General features: G+C 38.0%; 1 protein-coding gene across 7 annotated transcripts in view; it reads right to left on the bottom strand.

The window, feature by feature from the left end:
- The window catches only part of CNKSR2 (connector enhancer of kinase suppressor of Ras 2), a 375,664-nt gene that overhangs the window by 150,330 nt on the left and 202,559 nt on the right, over positions 1-22,775 (bottom strand). For 5 of the 7 annotated variants that reach the window (XM_074968071.1, XM_074968061.1, XM_074968102.1 and 2 more), the window contains 2 exons: positions 12,375-12,521; positions 199-332 (listed from right to left, as the gene is read on the bottom strand). In XM_074968071.1, the coding sequence (XP_074824172.1) occupies positions 199-332; positions 12,375-12,521 (281 nt within the window). The remainder of the gene's footprint in view (positions 1-198; positions 333-12,374; positions 12,522-22,775) is intronic. The other 2 variants (XM_074968093.1, XM_074968082.1) reach the window with 1 other exon arrangement.

Raw genomic sequence — 22,775 nt, 5'->3', positions numbered from 1 at the left:
ATATTTCTAACAACTAGTCAAACTCTATCGGGGCCTTGTCCTCCAATCCATATACATGAATACGTACTTTCAACAAGTGTAATCATTTTTCTTTTCTTTAACTATTGTCTTAAATTTGTTTAAATGCTCAGTCTTTTACAAGTGCCATTCTTTGTCCATAAACTGTATGAACCTGCAACATCATCATTGGCTTTTTACCTGGGAACATAAGGCTCTGCTGGAGGAGGGGGTATGTAGAGATCCTGGAGTGCTGAACTGTCTCTTTTAGTGGGTGTGCTGATCGTGCTGGATGGTGTAGCAACGCTGCTTGTAGGGCTTCTAGGAATAAGTGGCTGGTTAAAATAAAAAGAGAAAAAAAAACATGGGTATCTATTATATCTAGCATATTCTTATTTTCACATTAAAATTAAAGACAAACTTTACATACACTGATAAAATAAAACCTAAAAATAAATACTTTTGATATTATATGGTTGTTTTAAACTATCTGAAAAACTATTCATATTAAAGAGAAAGGGATATTCACAAACTATAAAAGGGACATGACCTATGCTTGTGAAACAGACTCCTCCTCATGTCCTTTCTCCTTCCCTCTTGCTTAGTACAAGCTACTCTATTGCCAGTGCCCATAAAAATAATCATGTAGGGACACCACTGGAAGCTTCACTAATGTAAGTTACCCAGAAGCTAGTGACTTGTTTAAACTCTAGAGTTTACAATAAAGGTTGTATAGGTATGTATTAAAAATTATGTCATTTAAATTAAAAAATACCAGCGCTATTATGTAAGAAATATCTGTGAAGTTTCAGTTTTTCTACAGCTTTGGATTCTGTAGCTCTGACTTCATATTTTATAAGCAGAAATATTATGATACAGAGCAAATGGGAGTCTATTATTCTTCACTCTTCAGGGCACATTTCCACCAAATAACACTTCACATGTTTTTTAGCATTTTCTACCCTACCTAAGCCTTAGTCAGGCAGTGAACACCTCCCTTTCAGACTATGCCTGGATTGTAGCTACCACTCCAGCTGAGCTTGGTGTTCTCTCTCTCTCTCTCTCACTAGCTCTGATTAACAGCCCCATCAGTTCTCACATCTCTTTCTCTGAGTGAGAGAGAGAAGTGCAATGAAGGAAATAAGAGACACTCCAGTTTGCTCAGCCTCACAATATTTCTGCTGACGAGCGATAAGTTTGGGCTTTTATGCTAACTATACTCAAAAAAGAAAGCAAATGCCATTATTTTGATCCATGCTGAGTAATTCTAATATTAAAAATGCGTTGTTTTTTATTTTGTTTTGATTTTAAAGCACTCGCTCTCTTTCCATTTGTTAAAAATAAATGCCTTGAAGAATAAATCTTACAGGCTTGAAAGTACACAGTGGTCATGACAGCTATGGATTCCTCACGTACATCAGTGCTTTAGGACACAACTTTTTCATGTTGTACTTAGAACAGAAAAGCTATGAGCTCAGGCTAAAAGGACAGTATGCATAGAAGTCACTTCTGCAGGCTCTGTAAAGAATAAATTGTGACAGGTCAATGGGGCACGTCTGTAAAGAGTAATCAGCTCTCCTTCCCCATATATTAATCATGACACCTCTGCAGTGTACCTAGACTACAGCAAACCCTGAGGGTTTAACAACAGACCTTCTTCCAAATTCTGGCCTTCTGTAAGAGAGCAATGAGCTGCTGTCTTCTTCCTAAACCAATTAGACTTTTCAATCTTTCACAATAGTAATTGGATACATCAAAAATTGTCTGCATATTACTGTAGTATTTCCTTTTTGCATCTTTAAATATTGTTAGAATCATGTGTGCCATTTAGGATATCTGAAACATCTTACAAACATGAATGGAAATTCTGTGCCACAGGATATCTTCAAAACATTATTTGGGGATGGTATTGTGTTAGACTTCATTCTGGAATTTTTGTTGGTACAATATTAATCTTGCAATACGTTTTTGGAATATTAACTTGATGACTACTTTTAAATCCTGTCCTGCTAACCCTTAGTGATTTTTACCCTTAGACAATGACAAATTGAAGTGTTGGCTAATTTTATTGCTAGTTAGTTATTCTAAACCCACTAGAATAAATGTGAGTCCCTCACAGTTTGAATATGTAAAAAAAAGAAAAAAAACAAAACAAACAAACTACAGCCTCCATTTGGGGGAGGTTGGGCAGGGAGAGAAAGACATACAGAGGAAGGAACAGATAAAAGACCATATGAGTATTAAAAAACAAGCATGAGCCTGAAATCCGTTTCAGGAATTCTAAAAATCCCTCCTGAACCAAGGCAACAGAAATCTCATCACTGAAGATTTCAACCATGAAAACTAACTCTGAATCCCTGAACCATCTACTAAAGCAAAGTATTTTATTTCCTTTCTAATGGATGCTCAATATGGGAAGTGCCTTTTCAGGCTTACTGAGTGTGATGGGGAGCAAACTTTCCCTCCAGGCCACTGCCGGTTGGCACCCCAGTGGCCTTGATTCACTAGCCTGCAGGTGCAGGGAGGAACTGGCTAAGAGTTTCCCTGTGTGTTGGCCTAGATGACACTCCAGGCCTCATATATGTTTGTGAGACAGACCCAGCTTCTGAGAAACCTATTTGGTTGCAAACTGGCAGTCCTGCAGCTTCATAGCAGGTGGTACATGAGTCCAAGATTTGGTTAAGGCAATCCAGGTTTATTAGTTGGTTTGCTGTTCAGAATAGTTCTGATAATGGACTCTGGATATCTGATGGGTTCATGAGTCTTTAAGAATGAGAGATTTCAGTCTCTTCACTGTTCAGGTGAGCCAGTGGAAACTCTGATCTTGTCTTGGAAAATGTTATATTCAGTCCATCAGAGACGAGTGTGTGTATATGTGCACACATCCTGCTGACTGGGGTTGGGGGTCTGAAGATAACTTGAGGGAAACCCTTGGTTTCCATGTTGGGCAGCTGAACTTGGGCTATGGTATCAGAGTTGCTTTTTGAATGAATTCTCCAGGGATCTGAGCAACTCTAGTGTCTTGCTGGACAGTAGCTTGTCTAGCTCTCCCAAGATGACATGGTTTTTTTTTTAGAAGGTCAAGAACTGTAAGTAGAGTCTACAACATCAAGCACAAAGCTTGGGAGTAGTGTTCCACAATAGATCTGGAAGTGTCCTACCCTTGCCACCTTTGGGTCAGGCTGTAAAATTCACCTGTTCAGCTTATTCCATAAAAGCAGAGCAGAAGAAAAACCTGGCAGTGTGCATAGAAGTAGAAGCCCACTTTTAAACAAAAGGAATGAAAAGTGAAACAAATTGTCCCTGCCAGATGTTTGTCGCTGTTTTCAACAGATATGACAACAACAAACCCTTTAAAAATGTGTTCAAATTGGGCCACCTGGCAGTAGCTCAGCAAGCTGGTACTTCTTTGTGGTGGCGGCCACCTTGTGCTAAAGAAGCTCAACTTTCATTAAAAAAAAATTAAAGACCTAAGGTCCTTATGGCTGTGAAGATAACCTTCCAAATGAGAAGTAAAAGCAGCTGATAATGGGATGAAAAGCAGAGCCTGAAAACAGATTGGAACAAGAACTGTTAGGTATGAGCTGCTCTCACATTCTAGCTCAGTGGGATATTAAACTTGAGGCCTAATTCTGACAATTCTCAGAATGTTCAGTGTTTAAACATCAGAATTCTGGATAGAGATCCAAGCATGCAACAAAGGGACTTGCAGAATCTAGAAGAAAGCAAAATCTTTTTCACAGCTTCCTTCTGTTATCAGAAGTGATCTTGTCACTAAGATCCTTATGATAAAGGATACATTAAGACAAGCTGAGGCAGCTTACTCAAAACATTTCATGCACACACATACACACGCTAGTGCTAGACACAACCAATGAGGAAATACACTATACTCCCTCCAAATATTTCAACTTTGGTTGTGTCTGGGACTGCCATTTTCACCTAATTGTTTCTCTATCATTGCCTGGAACTTGCAATGCTGCAATCAGTGCCATTTTGTAGACTAGGAGGGAGTGCTCACCTAGTAACACTATTAAAATCCTTCCATCTCCAGAGACCAAACACGTTACCAATTGTATGCCTTGGTCTAATAGTGAAGTTCAAAGTGAGGATGGTTAGAGAAATGGTGATACTCTGTGTGTGTCCACACACGAACACATGTAAACACAGAGAATCATAGTAGTCAAGTAGTAATAAACAAACTCTAGAAGAAAGGTATATCACTTTTAAAAATACAAGTTAAACCAACACAAAGTTTTAGGTAGTAATATTTTTTTACAGTGTCTTCAACAGTAAACAATTGTGTTTTGGTCATAAGAAATAATTTATTGAATAAAACATTCCTAAGAAACTACATTGTTTACACATTTCAGTCTATTTCAGCATGCAACTAAGAAATGAAGAGGTAATGAAACATTGTATAAAAAATTCTTTGTAGGAAATCTGGTCAGAATCCATTTAAACAACACTAGAGAGAGTGCCAAGCTCCTATGTAGTTAAAAGACAACTAGGCAACTAAATATCCTACAGATTACAAGGATTTATTTAAATTTAATGATTAAAACTCTAATTTCATGAATTTAATCACAAATAACTGACAAAAACAGAACAAATGTTATCACTAGAGGAATGCAGAGGCAATATAAGCAAATTAACAAAGCGGGATGGGGGGGAAGGGGAGAATGATAAATAATCAAAGTAGAATTTCCTCTCCAACCTCAGATAAGGAAAAACTTAAAGATCATAAGAATGGCCACACTAGGTCAGACCAATGGTCCATTTAGCCCAGCATCCTGTTTTCCGACAGTGGTCAATACCAGGTGCTTCAGAAGGAATGAACAGAACAGGCAATCATTGAGTTATCCATCCCCTGTCATCCATTCCCAGCTTCTGGTAATCAGAGCCTTGGGACGCCCAGAGCATGGAGTTGTATCCCTGACCATTTGGCTAATGACTATTGATATGAGTATTGATGGACCTATCCTTGATGAACTTATCATCTAGTTCTTTTTTGAACTCCATTAAACTTTTCGCCTTCACAACATTCCCTGGCAAAGAATTCCACATGTTGACTATGTGTTGTGTGAAGAAATACTTCCTTTTGTTTGTTTTAAACCTGCTGGCTGGGTGATCCCTGGTTCATTAGTTATGTGAAGGAGTAAATAACACTTCCTTATTCAATTTCTCCACACCAGTCACAATTTTATACAACTCTATCATATCCTCCCTTAGTCGTCTCTTTTCCAAGCTGAAAAGTCCCAGTCTTTTTAATCTCTCCTCATTCTGAAGCTGTTCCCTACCCCTAATCATTTTTGTTGCCCTTCTCTGCACCTTTTCCAATTAGAAGATATCTTTTTTGAGTTGGGGTGACCAGAACTTTACTCAGTATTCAAGGTGTGGGCACCCCATAGATTTATATAGTGGCATGATGATATTTGCTGTCTTATTATCTATCCCCTTCCTAATGGTTCCTAACATTGTTAGCTTTTTTGACTGCCATTGAACTTTGAGAAGATGTTTTCAGAGAACTATCCACAATGACTTCAAGATGTCTTTTATTTCAGCAAAGAAGCTGGAAACTTGAATATGTGACCACAAATGAAGTGAATATGTAACCACAAATGAAGTTCTAAAGCCTCAGAACCTTGCATGAATAGCTACTAAAAATCCTTTACCAACAGCCTTAGCAGTGCACAGAGTAGTACAATACATTATTTAAAAATGAACAAAATCAGTCATCCAAATACTCTAGATCAAAATGGTGATGACTAATAATGGATTAACCCAGAACCATAAATCATAGAAACGTAGGACTGGAAGGGACCTTGAGAAGCCATCAAATCTAGTCCCTTGTGCTGAGGCAAGACCAAGTAAACCTAGACTATTCCCGACAGGTGTTTGTCCAACCTCTTCTTTGAAACCTCCAGTGATGGGGATTTCACAACCTCCCCTGGAAGCCTATTCCAATGTCCAACTACCTTTACAGTTAGAAATTTTTCCTAATATCTAACCATATCTCTTTGCTGCAGATTAAGCCTATTACTTCTTGTCCTGCCTTCAGGGAACACTGAGAACAATTGATTCCAATCCTCTTTATAACAGCCCTTAACATATCTAAAGACTGTTTTCAGGTTCCCCTCAGTCTTCTTTTCTCAAGACTAAACAGGTCCAATTTTTTAAAACCTTTCCTTACAGATCAGGTTTCTAAACCTTTTATCACTTTTCTTGCTCTCTTTTGGGCTCTCTCCCAATTTGTCCACATCTTTCCTAAAGTGTGGCACCCAGAACCGGACATATTACTCCAGATGAGGTCTTACCAGTGCTGAGTAGAATAGGACAGTTACCTTCCATGTCGTGCATACGACACTCCTATTAATACACCCCACAATGATATAAGCCTTTTTCACAATTGCATCACATTGTTGACTCGTTCAATTTATGATCCCCTGTGAACCACAGATCCTTTTCAGCAATACTATCAGCCAGCTAGTTATTTCCCATTTTGTAGTTGTGCATTTGACTGTATTTTGCACTTGTCTTTAATCATCTTGTTGATTTCAGACCAATTTTCCAATTTGTCAAGGTCATTTTGGATTCTAATCATGTTCTCCAAAGTGCTTACAACCCCTCCCACCTTGGTGTCATCTGCAAATTTTATAAGCAAACTTTCCATTCCATTATCCAAGTCATTTATGAAAATATTGAATAATACCAGACCAAGGACTGACTCCCTATAGGACTCTACTCGATATCAGAGAGGTCAGGAAAATTCTGGTCAACTCTTGACAAACATTCTAAAGTCTGGATGCTGACTACCCATTTGGACCTGATCCAAAGCTCACTGAAATCAATGAGAGTCTTTCCATTGACACCAATGGCGTGCACAGGGCCCTCGTAGCTTAGCTGAACCCTCCAGAAACATCACTCCCTGCTTCTCTAGTCCCGCTATGAGCTTGTGAAAGAGTCTAGTCTGGATCAGGAGTCTTCAGCAGGTTAGGTCAAAGTCCCTTTGGCCAACAGCACAAGCACATACCAGGGCCTAGAGGTAGGCTTTGCAGCTTATCCCAAAACAGCATGTGGCCGTTACAGCCCATGCTGCTGCCTATTTTAAATCCCATGAGCTCAAAAATCTTCTTCTTCATTACCTTTCACCTCAGAGGACAAAAGCATACCTTGGAATGATCAAATTGTACTGTGGGGAGCCACTACTAGGGAAGCCCCAGAAATAATAGAAATGGAGAGGTCAGAAAGAAGAATGTAGACTGAAACAGAAGGTATGAGGTACAGCAAACACGCTAAATCTCAGAAGGATTGTTCTAAGGACAGACAAAGTTTGAATACTTTATCAGAGAACTATGCAACTACCTCAAATTGTGGCAGAAATGAAAAACATAGCTTGAAGATAAAACTCCATACCTGACACATATCATTAAGTCTAATGATTGTTAAAAATATGATCATTATGATCTGGAATGTCATTTTAGACTCCACACAATGAACAACAGTAGCAATGGAAAGGGAGTGGGAAAAACAAATCTAGTAAGATTCATGGTTGCATTCATGACATGTTAGCATTTATTATATGATCACATAATAATTAATATTTCCAACTGCAAAACACATCTTAAAAAGTCCCAATATTGCAGCTGCCTAATTCAAGTTTTATAAAAATATACATTGAAAATCCCCGTAATTCACAAATTATGACATGATAAAAATGTATAAAACATAGAACTTTGATAAGCCACAAAAAGGTGGAAAATATTAATTTATGGAGGTTTAAACAGAGAGCCTTCAGGTGTCCTTTGCTGTCAAAAAATTCATCTGTTAAACAGGTACAGAACAAAATAGATGTTTTTTCCACTTCTGATGGACATTATACTTCAAGCTATGCACATGCATGTACACAGGCTGGGACCTCATTATATGATGTTGTGCAATATATAAAGCCATATTCTAGTCAGCGTTATTCTGTATGCCGAGTCATATTTTTGCACTCTGGTTTCTAGCATGCCTCAGAGATTTGGCTTTTTTATTTTATTTTACTTTTTTACTTCTCAGAGATATTTTCAGCTTATAATAATTGTGAAAAAACAAATGAGTCAATTTCTGCTAAAAGAAGGAAACCAAATGAAGGAGTCAACAGAAAGTTTCATTTGTTAAATGTCACTTGTGCATTACCAATGGCAGGACACTTACAACAGGAACAAGTTGTGGAAAATAAACATATTTCATTCACAAAAATACGCTTGTGGGACTCGTAGCTTTTCAGATTTGCCAAATGGCACTACCAACAAGCCCTTTTCACATCTACAGACCATGAACTTTTGGTTGATGTATTACAAGTTTAGAGCACTACAGGAGGAAAAAAGTTTTTCAGTGGACAACAGGTGGTTAAGAATATTACCAGGACATATTAAAAAAAGCATAAAACTCTCACAACCCCTGTCATCTCCCGCACCGAAATGATTCATATACAGAGTCATTAGTAGCACTTACACAGTGCTGACATTGGAGTACTTTATCTAGTAGTCACCCATCTTATTGGCATACTTAATATTTCTCCATTAAATCTTTTATTTTTTATCTTGCTGCAAATTACGAATTTTCATGTTCGTACATACAATTATCAACTAAGCAGGCAGAGGGCAGTTTACTGACTAATGTGTCAATATTATTCACTCTCTGTTAGAACTGTGATTTAAAAGGTTTCAGTTACAACAACCCAATGTAAACGAGCCCCTTAATTTAATTTGCTGAACCATTTATGCTTCCAAGTTTGATGTGACAACTATTAGAGATGTTTGCTGATGGAGGTGCTTGCAAAAACTAAATCTCTGTTTCACAAGCAGTGCTTCTTACGTTTTGCCAAGTCTCACTTTCCCCTCTAACTCTCAATATGATTTGATTAATCTCAGAAATCACATTTTGCCTTTTTCTTCTGCTCACTCCTCTTGCAGAAGTGAAATAAAAAGCTAATTTACAGGCGCTAAGTCAATCACTAATTAGTACTTCCTCTCCCTACCTGTTGCTACTAATATATCTTATATTTTTTGCTTTCACAAGATCTTGTTTTGGGGTATGGATTTTATTATTGCTTATGTGTGCTGAAATTGTTGAACAGTTTTAGCTTTGAGATGATTGCACACTTATAACATTATCAATTATTTCATGGCATCTTGATATAGCAAATATGTTATGGTTCAAAAAAAGAGACTATGGAAATGCTCCTTTTATCTATTTATGTTAACATCCATTTTTCACCCTCTCCCCATAGTAAGTTTTTCCCACTGCCATTAAACAAAATATCAGATGTCTGTAAAACTGGCACATACAGATCTTAGGAAACACAAAATAGCAATTTCTAATTGCAAAGTGTAAATTTTGGATAAAACTGTGTCCTCGACAGTGATATTAGGATTTGTAGAGAAATGAAAATATAATCAAAATAGTATGGATAATTGATGCAGATGTCTGATGCTAATCAGTTAATACTTTTGAACAGCTGTGAGAGTATGGCACATTTTTTGCTTTTATATTAATCAAAATTTGCCATAGCTATTATACACTTATTTAGTATTGAAGCTTTAAAATTGATTTCATCTGGGGCCAACTGGTATTCTGTTTCACTCTAATTTGTTTAAGTTAACAAGACAGATCTTAGCATTATGCAGATTCTGAAATTTGTCTTACTTATTGTTGAAACTTTTTCTACAGAAAATAATTATCCCTCACTTTAGAAAGCCATGAAGTACCGCAGATATACACATATATACACAAACATGCGAAAATAAGATTCCTGGCTTTTTTTTTTAATGTCACGTCTAATAAGACTATAACATATCACCATGTCACATCAGGTCTGTATTTATAATATTTTAATAGGATTTCAGTTTCTATTAATCAAAATATCCTCCAAAACTACCAGTATTATTATTGTACAATATTATTATTGTAAGAAAAAATCTTTAAAATTTCACTTTAAAAACTGTATCTGCTCTGTGTCGTTCTAAGTATGCTAAATTGTAAACTAGACCCAAATCAAACAAATTAAGAGAGAAGTGAATTTTCATCTCTGCAATATAGTGCCATGTGCACTTGCAAACCTTTTTCATCTAGCGATTAAATTAAGACTTTGAGGAGTGGGTGAATTATAGGCCTCATGCGTGCATGTTGGTGCATGCACATTCATTAGGGCCATCATTTCAGAAAAAATCATGGAGTGGGGGGCAAAGCTGTGTCACCATCCACACTTCCACCTTCTCACTCAGGCCACGGCTGCTCGTGCGGGGTTAGGGGGCTGGTCCTACTCTCAAGAAGGGCGTGGTGTGGCCTGGTCCTATCCCAGAGAGATGGGAAGGGTGGCAGGCCACAAGAGGTGTTTCACACATGGCTGGCCTGGTGCAGGGACCGGGCCTCTTCCCCCTCTTCTCAGACCTGGCCAGGTCACTGGCCCATCCAGCTAGTGGGGAGAGGCGGTGCTGACAATGGCCTGCCCCCAGTGGCTGCCGCAGGCCTGGGGAAGACACCGCAGCACTGAGTGGTGAGGAACTATGAAAACTGTAATTGCCTCCTCATCCCATAGCAAATGATGTCCCTGATGCACACATCACAGCAGCACAAGCATCTCAACAAGGGAAGGCCGGTGGCTCATGTACACTGCCCTGACATCAGAATCTTCATGGAAGTTTAATGGAGTCTCACTCCCACGTAAGAGGGCTCATTGAGCCCTTTAAAGACTCATGCTCTCTTGCTGTATGAAGCCTAAAGGGTGGAAGCTAATTGCTATCTGATTCCCCACCCAACCTGTCCCTTTGGAGTAGCCTGTCTCCTCTCTCGATTTAACTGCATATTCATGTGTCTCCACTACTGGTATCCCGTATAAAATCCTGCTGTGGGATCTTTAGTGGAAATAGTCTAGTGGCAGACACTTAAGTAGAGTCAGAACAAATATTTAATGAAATGAACAGACAATGTCACCAAAAAATACTACAGGGGAAACAAGGTACAGTCTCATTTTAAGCAATGATGTGTACTTTTCACTCATGGTTATATTGTCAGCATTGATAAAATCACAACTTTCAAGTAAGTACATTCATATGCCCATTATCATGCATACATATTTTCAGTTATATACTCAGATGCTGATAAGCTATTTATTGGTTGAAACTTAATGCCACATTTCCAGTGAGTACTTCATGTTTTAAATGCTAAGACAACTTAATCTTTTTAACAACTACTCAAGTTGAAAGACAATGGTATATTTAACCATGGGGGTGGGTTTGAGGAAAGGAAGCAATGAATGGTATTAGTTGCTTTTATAAACCTGTTAGTATTTTAAATGGCAAAGAAAGCCGCTATCAGCAGTAGCATTTCCATATTTAATTTTCCCTCACACTATGACTTTTTATTCCAATGAACAGTATTAATTTTTTAAATTAGACTATGTTTAAAATAGGATAATAATCTCTCTTAAGAATGCAATTTTTATGCAAGGAAAATAAAGTTCTTCCTTCTTCCTAGATTATGTCCCAACTGAAGTGAAGAGGAAATACGTTATTTTTCAGCTTTCATCAATTGGTAAAATGGTTTAATCAGTCTGGAGATAGATTATTCTGGACTTCTTAAAATTTAATTATTAGGAAATAAAGCTATCACAGTGATGTTTTATACTAAAGTAAAATGCCAAATTTTTGACTAAACTATTTCCATTTTTGGCATACTGTAGTTTTATTAAAAAACAAGAGAAATAAAGGGTCAAATTAGACCTTCTGTAGACCTGCACATATTTTAAGTATTAAGGAACTGATCCTTACAAATAATTTAGACATACCTTTGCTCACATGAGCAGACTTCAATGGGACTACTCAGTGGAGTAAAGTCATGCACTTGTCTAAGGTCCTGATCCACAAAATATTTAGGCACATACCTAAAGTCGTGCACTTGATTAAGTACTTGGCTAAATTGAAAACAAATCATGTTTTTTCTCTATTTATAAAATATGCTGCAATGTAACCTTAAAAAGAATCTAAACTATAATTTAGCAGCTTCCTAACTATGCATAGAAAAATGAATGGGAGCCTTCAAACAATTCATGTACATTAGAAGAATTACCCTGTAGTTATCTGGGATCATTTTTAAATACTTCCAAACCACAAAAGATCTTATGGATTGTCTTTTCATTTTAAAAGGTCTAACTAATGGATTAATTTCAACTGAGCCTATGAGTACAAGCTGTGCAGATATCATTTCACAAACAAGTTTTCAAAGCATACAAGATTAAATCCATATGCTGCTGAGATGAAGCACAATAAAGCATCACTGAGATAATCTATAGTTAAAATGATGGTGTATGACTTATGATTAAGCTTCATTACCTGCAGAGCAAGGGGCTTCCATCTCATATTTTTCAGTAAAGCTGGTGCTGAGGTAAGCATGCTCTGAGGTCGCTTTTTCAAAGTTAAGATAACACCACTCGGATCCTCTCGTAGTGCATTCACCAAATTTTTCAACTGCCACCCCACCTGGTAACCAGCAAAATCATTACAATAAAATTGAGGTACAGTATTCAAGAGGTAATGTTCCCTTCTTAATAATAACATAATTAGGTTTGTGTATATATATATTTTAGAAGATTAACTCTGTAAAACTGCCAAAATTTAAATTACAGTGTTAGAAAACATGCCACCTAAAAATAATACTTATTATGGTACACTAAAATGGATATGTACCATTTCAGCTATTAGAATGAATAAACTACTGCTACTCCATCCTAAACACACAATTTAATCTCATTGTGATTTTTAAACTAATTATAACCGAACACTGATGTATTTCCTTAGAGGTTAAAGGGTTAAAAGGACCTAGCTTCTATCTCGTATAGTCTAACCCATAGTAACATAATATAACTGCATATCTTGTGCTTCATAATTACTGTAAACTCTACTAAACATATGTTGCCATACCTTTACTCTTTAAAAATGCTATTATACTATTAATATTACTGTAAACACCATTAAAATATTACTACTTCAGGCAGATGCAAGCATAACAGGGTTCAGTTAAGGCTTCTACTCTTTACAATGCTATAAAATAAATGTAAAAGGCTAGTTAATTTAAACACCACAGCTTTTGAAATTTTATTCTAAATAATTTCATCAATTTAAATTACCATAAATTAATTAATGAAATCTAGCTACTATACTTGACCACCAGTCCAAAAATAAATTTTCCCATTTATATTACTGTACTTTGCAAATATTGTGAAATATGGCACTTGAGTCTGAAAAGACTAATTGTCCTTTTCTTCTAAATCCTTAGTAGAATTTTTTGGAATAATTTGTTTTATGTAGCTTTTGAAAAAAGGAATGTTGTTATGGTACACAAGTTGAGTAAGCTTTTCAAAAGTGACTAATGATAGATTTTAGATCACTAGTATGGGGCACCTTAAAGGCATCTGATTTTCAGAGAGCAAGCCCTCAGTGTATTCTAAATAAATAAATAAAAAATCAGGCCCTGTTAAGGTGTCTCAGATTGACCTCCCAAAAGTTGAGGTACCCAAAATCACAAGTCATTTGAAAATCTTAGCCTATGTGTTTAGAAAGCTATTTGTTTTAACATATTTTACATCCCTCAAGTCTGTCTCTCCTTTTAAACATTAATAACTATGTTTTCTCCTAACTTTAAAGGATCATGATTAAAACATTCTTAATTTTGTTATTTTTACAAGAAAATTTTCTAACTGGTATATGAAATTTCCAAATCCATGAAGTAAATACACATAGTACAATGCTACCTATAGCATGCTGCTACTTATGGAAGGATAAGATGGAAAAATATAAAGAAGTGGAGCATTGATGTTGTCCTTCATTAGTCTAGTACAGCAGTGAAACACATCTGTATGTTGTTTCCCTTTCACTTCAAGGAATTTACTCTTGGGTGCATGAGAACAAACTCAGACTTACTGCAAAACTGGTAACCAAATTTATGCTGCCAAGAAATTAAGTGCAATGCAAGATGCTCAAAATATACATATTATTTAGCTTGTTCATCCATTATGTCAGATCGCACATTGATTTTTGCAATCACCAATTATTTTCAGAGTTGCTGATCTCTGATGAATATGCAATATGCCAATCTAAGTCAGCAACGGTGCCTATGTCAATAGTCTTGAGGCACAGGAAGGCTGCCATCATCATTCTTCATGTGCTACAGTGAACCTAGTCATCCTTTCTCATATAGCAAAATGCATTGCATGAAATGTTAAATTCTCATCTTCTCTCCACCAAGGATGTGTTTGTACAGTACATCAATGTAAACAAGGAAGCAGAACACTGACAAAATTGCTCCTATGGAATCCCCTCTGGACTCCACCCTGGACTTCTAAGCGTGGAAGTAAATATATAAGTTCCAGCCACGCTTAGAAGTCCAGGGTGGAGTCCAGAAGGGATTCCATAGGAGCAATTTTATATATATACCTTCACTTCATATATGTCCTTTCCCAGTGTTTTTCACTCCAAAACCACTACTCATTTTGCTATAATACTTTGAATAAAACTACACATATTCATTTATCAAGTTTTGTAGAATACATTCTCCATCTTGCCATAGTCTCCATTTTACTTTAATAATATGTGTAGCAACAAGAAGGTTACAGAATAAAATTTAAAACTTTTTGTTCTCAGTACTACTATCTTAAGAAAAACCACTTTGTGTGTCTATAATGGTGCTTTCTGATTCACATGGATGTAATCAACATTTTTTGTGTTTTTAAGGACCAAGGAAAGTTACCATCTTGAATATACCTGTAATTTCATTCTCCTTTATGCTGTCAGAAACACTGAATTAAAATTCTCACTTGTTAAACACCCTCTCTCTCCATGTAACCCACTGTTCATTTTAATTCTATAACCTTGTACACCAACTGAAAAGATTTCTGTGAAGGAATCCTGGTGAAGAATAAAGCAAAACTAAGAGTCTTGAAGAGGATGACGTGGTGCAAGTTACAGAGTTATGGCAGTAATGCAAGATTCTTGTCATATAAATTGGAATGAGGTCGCATGAGAGAATCATGCCTTGTGCTTTAAAGCCATCCCCTTTCTAAATATAACAGGCAGAAAGATATATAAACTGATTTTTTGGTTATGCTTGTAGGTTTTTAAAAACTACTTAATGTACATTTTCAAACTATGCTGAGATGAACACTGTCCTGCCTTTCCTGGAGTACTTTCAAATAAATAGAAGATTCTCTAACCTTTGTGTAAGAGTTGCAGGGATTAAAGAAGAACATTGAAAATTATTAGGATTTGTACATTCCAATTTAGATTCTCCAGGGCAAAACCAATCTTACTTGACTAAGATCTTTCCAGTGAAAAATTAGCTATAATCTTCAAATGAAGTCCACCTTCTGCTTTCATTGATGCCCTTGTAAGAATCTCATTTCTGGACCAGTCAGCCCTCAGACTGTTTCATCTCTCTTGAATAGGAAATAACTACTTTCTTGAGGGGGACAAGACAGCTATCAGATTGGCAAGGACAGATTAAGGGAAACTGCTACTCAGCACTGATGATCGCTGGGAAGCATAAACAAACCAATGATCATTATAAGACCCCAGCAAAACAGGATAAAACAGAAGTATAAATATAAACTGAATGATAGAGTTAATTTTATTTTAGCTGAGGAGGGGGGCGGTTAAAAGTAGGAAGAGAAGGGGGAGCATGCCTGAAACTGAAAAATGTCAGAGCAAGCTATCCTAAAGGCACTGGATTAAAGCCCTCTTCCCAATAAACTAAATTTATCTTCCAGGAGATCTCTTCAAGATCTCCCTGCTACCATCACCCCCAGCCACTCCCAATTTCCCCCTTTAAGACTTCAGACTTTCAGGACCCCTAGGAGTCTAGGGCACCCTCATGTTAGTGTAGGCCAACAGTGGGATTCTGGTTGGAGACAAGATAGGAGGGTAACTTGACTACTTGTAATCAAGCCTTTCTTTGTGTGACACAGTACACATATTTTGTCATCAAAACTGCTTTGTTCTTTTGAGCCTGCTAATGAGAGAGGTTGGATTGTGTCTCGCAAGGCCTGCCCAAATTCCAAGTAGCTACCCTGCTACTTCATGCAAAGCTAGCTGATTTGCTGCCAAAATTGCTGTTTACTGCTATTCTCATTTATTCACATGGGGAGCTGTGTGAGCAAGACAAGTCACCTCACATTAGACAGGAGAACTAGCTGTCAGTCAAACCACTGAGTACACGTGTATGAACATTGAATAGATCAATTTTGGTGACATTATTGGGACCCTGGTATCTTCGCCCATAGTAGATAATCACATCAGGGAGAGGCAAAGTCTAGCCCATATGACATAATGCCTTTGTACTTTCGGTTTCCCCATCTATGATGTACCATCTCCTTGGTAAAGCAATTTGAATTCCTTAGATAAAACATGTTTCTAATTGCCTGAAGAAAAGAATTAGAAAAGTAAATGAAAAGGAGTCACAAGTGTTACAGTTGTCTCCAAAATTCTGTATAAAGAAGCTCCTTCCAAATTGCCCTAACACACACAAACCCATGTACCAAAAAGAGGCACTTCAGTGCTAATTATTCTGTGGGCTGCATGAGGAGGAACATATATGTATTTCTAACAAGTTAATTCACTTACCACCTAAATTAAATTCAGGGACATTGATTTCTACATTTTCACCACTATACAACACTAAACTGATTCTGTTTCAGTGTGTCTTGTTTTGTTGATCTTGAGGTAAACAACAAACCCAGTCTGGACATCCAACGTTGCTATATGCAAGGTTATGCAAGAATTTCCAGTTTTTATTTTATTATGAGACAAATAATTTAAAAGAATATAAATTACACAATATTTTACAAAATAAGCACAGTGTGGCAGAGCTATGTTTGAGCTTTCAAACTCAGCATTGAATTTCCTGATTTCTAAATATTGAATTAATACTAGCTTTTTGTATGGAATTTCAAAATGCATTAATAAAAGTCAGCTAGTCAACATGTAGGATTTGACCAAAGAGCAGAAATAATTTACAAAGTAACAATGTTTTTAGACCACGGTATTTGGTGCATTTTATTATCTTAAATTCTGTGGATTATCCCATGTTCTTTAAAAAGGAAGAATAAGCAAAACCAACAAAAAGACATCAAAGTTTTAGTACTTAGTTAAGCATTCAAGGAAAGGAGAATTTCATTTACAGCAAACTCCTTTATTTGAATCCTGTTGAAGGGTTCAGAGCCGGTTTTGTTTGGATAGGATTGCTTGGGTTTGTTTTAACACATTGTATTTTAACTCATGATATGACTTAAGAGGCCTACCTGTCCACTTTTAAAAGTTAAGGTTAATATAAGTAACTTAAAAATAATTTACAACATCAATTTTTTTCAACGTGATCTAATCATGACAGGTCTTTTTAGTTGAAGGCAGACCCCATCGTTTAATTTTGCTAAGTAGAATGCATGTTACCTCTGACTCAGGACGCATTACTCACGTTATAGTTGATTATCTAGAGGTAGAGCCTGTAATGACAGAGACACATAGATCTTTAAGGATGACAAGAACTACAGCTCCAACAAACTCTCCTCTTTGGTATGTGAACCCTGCTTGTAGCAGGTACATTTGGGTTATAGCATCACCACAGTCTAAATTAATACTTTTATTCTGAATTCCTATTTTCAGTTGCTGTTAAAATTTGATACAATAATTTTTTTAGCTTGGTCTTAGCCCAGAAACTTTTTTTCACGTCAGAAAGTTAGTAAAATCTTAAGTTGTCTGGATATGAAAAATACTCTGTACCCTGATCATTTAAAAATAGCTTTGTTAAAATCTTCACATTTAGCATGCATGCAAGAAGAGACTGCATCTTCCTTACAGCTTAGCACACTGTGGATAGTACAGAAAATAAATAATAGTGCAAACTCCTCCTACAAAATCTTCTTTGAGATTTCCCCTCTTTATGCCACTTTAGAAAAATTGATATTAGCAGCCCTCTTTATTTCCTTTCCTAAAGTAAAATGGGAGAGAGTCTAACTACTCCCTTACCCTCTGTCACCCCCTTTGTCAAATCAAATCATCTGTGGGGCAAAGGACTGTCAGCCTTCGAATCCCTCTTCCGCCCCATCCTTCTGGCATTTTGAAAGAGTTGTGGACTGGGACTGACTTTCTGCTCCTTTAGAGCGCCAGATGGTAAATCAGCTCCCCATCCTCAAAAAGCTATGTCAGCACCTTCTGAAGCACCTGTTCTCATGCATAGTACTACAGGGCAGCCGAGCCATCTCCTCAAAAACATTTACTGGCTCAGCAGAAACGTGAGGACAAGTGGAGCATTTTTAGGATGCCATGGGATATAGGCAGATGACAGCACTGAATTATCTAAAGTTCCAGAAATTCAGCAAGCATATCTCAAACAACAGAGGCATATGAACTGTTGCATTTTTTTTTAAAAACTGGTAGTCTAATTCACATTGCAACATTTATTGGTTGGAGTTAGGGAAGGGATACAGTTCTCAGATAAAATGGATTGGTAAAGGATTTAAAGGCGGTATTCTTTAAAGGAGCAAAAATGGGAGGCTTTGTGACTCCTAAAATTGGCGCGATAGGGAGCCAACCCCTTCCCTCCTACATAGCCTTCCCCCTTAACCTCATTCGAGGGGGTGGGGATGGTGAGGCCCCAGCAGCAAGTTGGCTGGGGACCAGGCTAGGTAAGGGGGAGGGCTTTACAGAAGGCCCACAGGTATATATCAAAATGATCATGGAATTACCTGCAATATACACTTTTATCTGCTGGGTACTCCCAGACATTTAAGAAAAAAGTTGTAGCCTAATTAAACTACATCCAGAGTCTCCTGTCCTTCTTCTAACATAGCCAGAAAAAAGTGTGTCTAAGGAAGAGGGTTGGCAGTAAACAATGCCTCCATGAAGGGAGGACTATATTTCTTGCATCTATGTTAAACTCGTTCCCAATATACAGAAAAAGAAAAACTGGTGATGTCATTAGATTTTTGCAGGAAAGAAATACCTTCCTTCTAAATATAAACTGTAAGGCAGTGCTGGACAACCTGCGACCCGGAGGCCGCATGCGGCCCATCAGGGTAATCCGCTGGCAGGCCGTGAGACAGTTTGTTTACATTGACTGGCTGCAGGCATGGCCGCCTGTAGCTCCCATTGGCAGGGAACGGCGAACCACAGCCACTGGGAGTTGCGAGCAGCCATGCCTGCAGACGGTCAATGTAAACAAACTTTCTTGTGACCCGCCAGCGGATTACCCTGATGGGCCGCATGTGGCTCGCAGGCTGCAGGTTGCCCACCACCGCTGTAAGGCCTTCTATACTGTTTTCCTGCTTAGCAAACATGCTGATTCTACGAAAAGATTTAATTAAAAGTTATTGTTGAAGGAAATCAAAGCTCTCATGTTACTACCTTGCTTTAATTTTTCTTGTGACAGATCAAATGACTTCCTTCAATATTTGTGAGAAAAACTGTGTGTGTGGTGGAGGGGAGGGCTCCATTCACACAAATCGTTTTCAGTTATTTACACAATCCAAAAACTCTTTAACAAATTATTTGAATGGTCAGATTGCTCTCCTGACAATGAATACAAAATTAATAATAATTATGCATGAAACACTACATTGCATCTACGAAATTATTACCCAAATAATTAGTAACCTGCTGCTCAGTTAAAATGGTCTGATGTACAGTCATCCAGGTTGTGAAACAAAATATTAAACAAAAGGAAGCATTTTTATTCTGCCAGTGGTTGGGCTGGTAACATGACCTTAAACTATCTGTCATGAGGGTTGGTAAATACGCAGACTGACTCCCCCAAAAGGGGTCAGAGGGGAAGGATATCAGCTGGTAGTCATGTGAAAATCCAGAAAGAATGAAGCAAACAATAGGTTCACCTTTCCTCCCTGCATCCCTTCTGAAGACACTGGAAAAGAATAGAATGCTTCAGCACTATCTCCTCCAGAATACTTTATAGGGTTGGGAAGGGATGGATGCCTAAACTTTAAAGAAGCATCAACAGATTCCAAAATTCTGATTTTTTTCAGGTTAGCTCGTCACCAGTAATGAATAATAAATACTCCACAGTTCTATAATATTTTTCATCCAAACATCTATGCTTATACACCCTGTGATTCTGAATGAGGAATACATCACTTGAAGAAGTTTGACTTTGAAATAAAGTTAAATATGATTTTAAAAGTCTGTACTACACATGCACAGTGTTAATTTTATTATTAAATCTAATCATAACCAAGAGAGTGAAGGCCTCAAATAACACCACCACTCCAACAAAGCTTGCATATAAACTATATTGAAGTAGATCACATCTTTTCATAGAATCACAGAATATCAGGGTTGGAAGGGACCTCAGGAGGTCATCTAGTCCAACCCGCTGCTTAAAGCAGGACCAATCCCCAACTAAATCATCCCAGTGAGGGCTTTGTCAAGCCTGACCTTAAAAATATCTAAGGAAGGAGATTCCACCACCTCCCTAGGTAATGCATTCCAGTGTTTCACCACCCTCCTAGTGAAAAAGTTTTTCCTAATATCCAACCTAAACCTCCCCCACTGCAACTTGAGACCATTACTCCTTGTTCTGTCATCAGCTACCACTGAGAACAGTCTAGATCCATCCTCTTTGGAATCCCCTTTCAGGCAGTTGAAAGCAGCTATCAAATCCCCCCTCATTCTTCTCTTCCGTAGACTAAACAATCCCAGTTCCCTCAGCCTCTCCTCATAACTCATGTGTTCCAGTCCCCTAATCATTTTTGTTGCCCTCCGCTGGACTCTTTCCAATTTTTCCACATCCTTCTTGTAATGTGGGGCCCAAAACTGGACACAGTACTCCAGATGAGGCCTCACCAATGTCGAATAAAGGAGAACGATCACATCCCTCGATCTGCTGGCAATGCCCCTACTTAAACATCCCAAAATGCCATTGGCCTTCTTGGCAACAAGGGCACACTGTTGACTCATATTCAGCTTTTCGTCCACTGTAACCCCTAGCTTCTTTTCTGCAGAACTGCTGCCGAGCCATTTGTCCCTAGTCTGTAGCGGTGCATGGGATTCTTCCGTCCTAAGTGCAGGACTCTGCACTTGTCCTTGTTGAACCTCATCAGATTTCTTTTGGCCCAATCCTCTAATTTATCTAGGTCCCTCTGTATCCTATCCCTACCCTCCAGCGTATCTACCTCTCCTCCCAGTTTAGTGTCATCTGCAAACTTGCTGAGGGTGCAATCCACACCATCCTCCAGATCATTTATGAAGATATTGAACAAAACCGGCCCGAGGACCGACCCTGGGGGCACTCCACTTGATACCGGCTGCCGACTAGACATGGAGCCATTGATCACTACCCATTGAGCCCAAATTAACAACATTTGTTTGTTAACCTCCTAGTGCTTTATAAACATTTGTTAATTAAATATCATTATGCTTTTGTGAAGTAAGCACTGTTATGCTCATTTTACAGATGGGTAAACCAAAGTACAGAGAAATTAAGTGACTTTCCCAAGAATACAAAAAGTCATGAGCAGAGCTGATAATAGAATCCAGGTGCGTACTCCACTCTTGTCATAAATATAAAGGGAAGGGTGAACACCTTTAAAATCCCTCCTGGCCAGAGGAAAAACCCTTTCACCTGTAAAGGGTTAAGAAGCTAAGATAACCTTGCTGGCACCTGACCAAAATGACCAATGAGGAGACAAGATACTTTCAAAGCTGGAGGGGGGGAGAAACAAAGGTTCTCTCTGTCTGTGTGATGCTTTTGCCAGGAACAGAAAAGGAATGGAGTCTTAGAACTTAGTAAGTAATCTAGCTAGATATGCGTTAGATTCTGTTTTGTTTAAATGGCTGATAAAATAAGCTGTGCTGAATGGAATGTACATTCCTGTAACTTAAGGTTTTGCCTAGAGGGATTCTCTATGTTTTGAATCTGATTACCCGTAAGGTATTTACCATCCTGATTTTACAGAGATGATTCTTTTACTTTGTCTTCAATTAAAATTCTTCCTTTAAGAACCTGATTGCTTTTTCATTGTTCTTAAGATCCAAGGGTTTGGGTCTGTGTTCACCTATGCAAATTGGTGAGGATTTTTATCAAGCCTTCCCCAGGAAAGGGGGTGTAGGGTTTGGGACGATTTTCGGGGGGAAAGACATTTCCAAGCAGGCTTTTTCCCTGTTATATATTTGTTAGACGCTTGGTGGTGGCAGCAATAAAGTCTAAGGGCAAAAGGTAAAATAGTTCGTACCTTGGGGAAGTTTTAACCTAAGCTGGTAAAAATAAGCTTAGGGGGTTTTCATGCAGGTTCCCACATCTGTACCCTAGAGTTCAGAGTGGGGAAGGAACCTTGACAGCTCTACACACTAAAACAACATTCCCTCATCATTCCATTCACTCACTCACCTGGCAAAGGTGACCAGAATAAGGAAAACAGCCTTAAAAGAAAGTAAATGCTGAAGCAGCCTGCCCAAAAGGGACCTGCAAGGCAAAGTCTAGGTGCTGCTGAGGACTGACTGGATGAACCACCACTTTGTAGAGATAATGGGGAAAAAAACTTTTCAATTTAGGGATGTGGAGCAATGTCCCTGTTCTCAATAAGGCCTTGAATAGCAACTGTAACAGAGGCATGCAAATGGGAAGCACTGATGCTGATACCTTTGCTGAAGCCTGACATTAGAAAATCCAAAACATGCCAGAAGGAGCGTAACAGGGCAGAGATGTTCCCTGACTCAACCAGGCTGAAAAGATCC

This window comes from Natator depressus, chromosome 1 (genome assembly GCF_965152275.1).
Source record: "Natator depressus isolate rNatDep1 chromosome 1, rNatDep2.hap1, whole genome shotgun sequence".
Lineage (NCBI taxonomy): Eukaryota > Metazoa > Chordata > Testudines > Cheloniidae > Natator > Natator depressus.
This window is presented reverse-complemented; position numbering and strand designations above follow the sequence as displayed.